Here is a 4,687-nt window from a genome sequence, read left to right as displayed (position 1 = left end):
TCTTTCATATTGACATGTCACAGGTTGGAACAAAATGTCATGTCCTGCTTACACAAGAGAACACTCTATTAAAGCAGGTCTTTATTTGTTTTATCAAATTTAAATAGTGAAGTCAACAATTGAAATGTGAACACAGAAGTAAAGCATCCATCCATCCGATCTTAGTCATTGCCCCTGTGTACATATTAAATATCTAAATTCAATAGGAAATAGATTGTCTTTTCAAATTTTCTCAACGGCTTAGTCTGTGAGAAGAAGAAAAGAGAAGCAGTCCCTTCATGACAGTTGGGAAATAAAAGGAGAATGAAAGTACAAGTTTTCATCTGACTGGACACCTGGTTCAAATGCTTGCAAAAAAATGAGTAATAGTTTAAATTTACTTCCCAATAACAGATGTAGTCAGATAAGCTTCCACAAATTCTATCAACCTAATTTCACTCTAGGTCTGAGTTGATTGGAGGATATAACAGAAGATACTTAACTGAAGGGTATGCAACAGTGATGAATCAAATCAGGAGTTCCTGCAAACCAAGAACTTCCCTAACATAACCATGCACTCATACCTGTACCTTCATTTATAAGATAAAATTAATCTTTTCTTTCAACAATGTCAAGTATATTAAATCAGCCTCACAATTATATATCAGGAGAAATAGAACTGCAATGATCCTATTTCATTCATATTTGAAACATACACAAAGTAAAATGGTTCCAACTGAGAATAAAATTTATTTCTTAGATTAGGCATGCCTTTATGTTGCAAGCCACTTTGTCATTAAACAAATAAACATACTAATCCGCTGAAAATAACAGCCAAATCTCCCTCAAATTACACCTTCTTTTAAAAAATTGGAACACATAAGATAATTGCAATTTTAGATAGCACTAAAGCAAGATATCTACACGTTGAAAACCTTTCAATCATAGATGACCAAGGTTGATCTAAGATTAAACAGCAATATTCATACAACTGAATCTAATATGTCAATTTGCAAAAACAAATATAGAGTGAAATTATTTGAATTAAGAAAATTAGAAAGTTTGAAAAATAACTTTTTAATAAACAATTATATCATGAAAGAAACATTTTAACTATTTAAGAAAACACTAAAATTACTTTATGTTCTTTTCACTTATATCTTAGTGTCCAAAGGTTTGCTGTAATTCTGTGAATGGAATTCCCAGTGACAAGGTTGCAGAAGTGTGACAAAAATTTTCACTCCTCAAGAAAACAAAGGATTAATATAGTCCTTGTGTTCTAAAATGATTATTCCATAATTAATTGCTTCAGTTTCAACACAATTTCATATATAGTCACTCATCAAAAAAGTTGAACTCCAAAAGAAGTAATAAAAATATTAGTAAAGTAACAAAAAATATTTTTTTTAAATTAAAAACTTTTTTATTTATTTATTTTAAAATATATATTTTATTTTTCCAATTCTTCGACATTACAATTTCATTTTTTTAAATTAAAAAGAAATCAGCTGATGGGTTTTCAAAGATATAAAGCTTATGATGAAAATGTCAAAATGGACATAGTTGTAAGAGTTTATATAATTTACTTAAAAGAGAAATGTACAACAGGAATTTTTATAAGCTACTGAATCAGATTAAAAGTATAGAGTGTCGTTAACAATCTTATATTTTAATTAGTTCTAGTGAATATAATCGTCGTTTAAATAAAGAACTTGCATAACAAAGGTAGAGAATTACATATTTATCAAGTTAACTCTCAGTCCACCTGACATGATTCCTTATGGTAATAACAGTAGCTAATGTACATTTCTTTATTTAAGAAAACAAAACCAGCATGAGGAAATTTCAACACACAGACACACACACACAAACATCCTCTCACAAACACTGAACTGAGTCTTTGGAAGAGATCACTTTCAATGGTCCAATCCACGTTGAAGTAAACAGGTAACATTAAGAATTGTTTCTTTCGATTGTAATAGAGTTGAATCCGTCTATGAGCAAAAACCTGTGATAAAGCTTGAGTTCCTGTTTGTAAGGAAATGTCTTACAGTACTTTGACAGTTGATCTAAACTCAAGTACACTTCACCAACAGCACATTATATCCTAGACAAAATGAACTATACAAATACATGTGATGAAAGATCCTCTTCAAATTAGTTTCATTCAATAATACTTCACCCCACCACATCAGTATCTCAGACAATCCATTCATTGGCTGTGATAATGAGTTGAGAAAAAGATGACTGAATGCCTTCATTTGCCACACATCTGGCTCTTACCATTTTAACACACACGTTCTAAATAAAATCTATAGTTAGAACAGCTTATTTATTGTTAAATATGCTAAAAGCTGAAAAGTTAAAACAACATTTTTCTTTAAAAGAAAAACCTATATCATCATCATCTCAATAGAAAGTTGATTGTAAAACCATCAGTTTAAGTCTAGCAAAAGCTTTGACTTCAAAGTTGTGACAATACTTTATTAACAAAACTGAACATGGGATGACTAGCACAAGTTTTCATCCAAACTTCAACATTTGGTGAAACAAGTTTAGCAAGCTTGTTTTTCTGGATTCCAGACCAAGAAACAATATCAGCTAAAGACAAGTCATGACCAACCAACCACTTTCTCTTTGACAGTGTTGTGTCAAGAACTTTTATCATTTCATTTTTTTGTTCAGCATTACCATTATAAAGTAATAAACTGGCTTTGTCTACCCAAGCATCTATCAGTGTTGACTGAACAGGATCTTTATCATATGAGGGGTTTATCAATCTAGAAAAGTATCGAGCAATGTTCACTTCACCATAGATAAAAGTTTGTTTCTCAGGATTGACCATCAGCGAACATCCTTGACGAACTGAAAGTAAAAATTAATAGAAAATGAAATTACAAATTAAATAATAATTTGATTTTCAATGAAAATGACTATTGACATTGTGAATGAAAAGAAACCTGAATTTTACAATGTTTGAAAAACAAATATTAAAAAATAACCATTAATAAATAGCCAGTTAACCCCCGTAAAGATGATCTCTCGTTTTCCATTTATATTATTTTCAGTCTTTCACCAGTTCAATATTCACGATTTATCAAGTGTTTATCATGATCTGTTCTGATTATCTTGATGGTAAGTACTAATCTAATTGAAAATAAACACCTGTTTGGCAGAAGTTATGTACAACACACCAACTAGTAAAGTTTTCTTCAACATCAAACAAGCCAAAATTTTCTGAGTACTTGGCAAAAACGATCCATCTAAACATGGTGTGATAATTTCAGGTGAATCAGCTTAAATCTTCAACATTCACATGGTCGCATTTCTTTTTTACTGTATTAGAACAGAACATTATGAATGTAAACATTACAGATGAGCTCTCTAATATGTAATCATAAATTCAAGATGGTTAGAAATAAAAAGTAGCTCATGGGATTTTTGTATATCAGAAGCTACACTCTCCAATGTAGCATATCATCATCATCATCATTGTTTAACGTCTGCTTTCCATGCTAGCATGGGTTGGATGACTTGACCGAGGACTGGCAAACCAGATGGCTGCACCAGGCTCCAATCTGATCTGGCAGAGTTTCTACAGCTGGATGCCCTTCCTAACACCAATCACTCCGAGAATGTACTGGGTGCTTTTACGTACCACCAGCAGGAGGGCCAGTCAGGTGGTACTGGCAACGGCCACGCTCAAAATGGTGTATTTTACATGCCACCTGCACAGGAGCCAGTCCAGTGGCACTGGCAACGACCTCGCTTGAATGTTTTTTCATGTGCCACCGGCACAAGTACCAGTAAGGCGATGCTGGTAACGATCACGCTCGAATGGTGCTTTTTACATGCCGTCAGTGTTTAATCTCCAGAATCTATGATCAAAAGCATTCCAGACATGACCATCTCTCATTATCTCTGTGTTTTAGTATATCTAGGACTATATAATTTAATGTGTCCTTATTTTCTTTAATAAGAGTAGGATATGATTCAAAGGAGATTTTGTTATTTCTAACAAGCTAAGCAACCACACAGAAACTACCCATCCCAGCACCCTATTATGTTGTACCAACAGGTAAATAATTCTAATTCTTTCAGTTCACGAAAGTGATAGCAAGTTCTAATGCTATGAGTGAGTAGTAAAAGAAATTCAGCTAAATCCCTTGAAGCTGCAAACTTTAAATTACAACAAGCATCCTACCAATAAAACAAAGAAAGATTTATAGGAAACTGTTTTTTAAAAAAAGGCAAATAAATGGTGCAGGAATGGCTGTGTGGTTGAGCTCACTTAGCAATCACATGATTTCAGGTTCAGTTCTACTGCACAGCACCATGGGTTAGCCCCAAGCCCAAAAATGCCTTGTGAGTAAACTTGGTAGATGGAAACTGTGTGGAAGCCCACCATGTATATGTGCCGGTGCCCCTGGGCCGGCTCTTGTGCGGGTGACACATGAGGTTTTTCAAGCGAGATCGTTGCCGGTGCCCCTGGACTGGCTCATGTGCGGGCGACACATGAAATCTTTCGAGCGAGATCGTTGCCAGTGCCACTGGACTGGCTCTTGTGCGGGTGACACATGAAATGTTTTGAGCGGGACGGGATCATTGCCAGTGCTCCTTGACTGGCTCGTGTGCGGGCGACACATGAAGTCTTCCGAGCGGGATCGTTGCCAGTGCCCCTGGGCTGGCTCTTGTGCGGGTGACACAT

General features: G+C 34.6%; 1 protein-coding gene across 1 annotated transcript in view; it reads right to left on the bottom strand.

Moving 5' to 3' along the window:
* Positions 1 to 1,032: 1,032 nt before the first annotated feature.
* The window catches only part of LOC106883068 (aminoacyl tRNA synthase complex-interacting multifunctional protein 2), a 26,351-nt gene continuing 22,696 nt past the window's right edge, over positions 1,033 to 4,687 (bottom strand). The window contains exon 4 of the mRNA XM_014933944.2: positions 1,033 to 2,844. Coding sequence (XP_014789430.1) covers positions 2,444 to 2,844 — 401 coding nt within the window. The 3' untranslated portion in view covers positions 1,033 to 2,443. The remainder of the gene's footprint in view (positions 2,845 to 4,687) is intronic.

The sequence above is a fragment of the Octopus bimaculoides genome, chromosome 4 (assembly GCF_001194135.2).
Source record: "Octopus bimaculoides isolate UCB-OBI-ISO-001 chromosome 4, ASM119413v2, whole genome shotgun sequence".
Taxonomy (NCBI): domain Eukaryota; kingdom Metazoa; phylum Mollusca; class Cephalopoda; order Octopoda; family Octopodidae; genus Octopus; species Octopus bimaculoides.
Note: the sequence above shows the minus strand (reverse complement) of the source record. Positions and strands in the feature narration are given on the sequence as shown.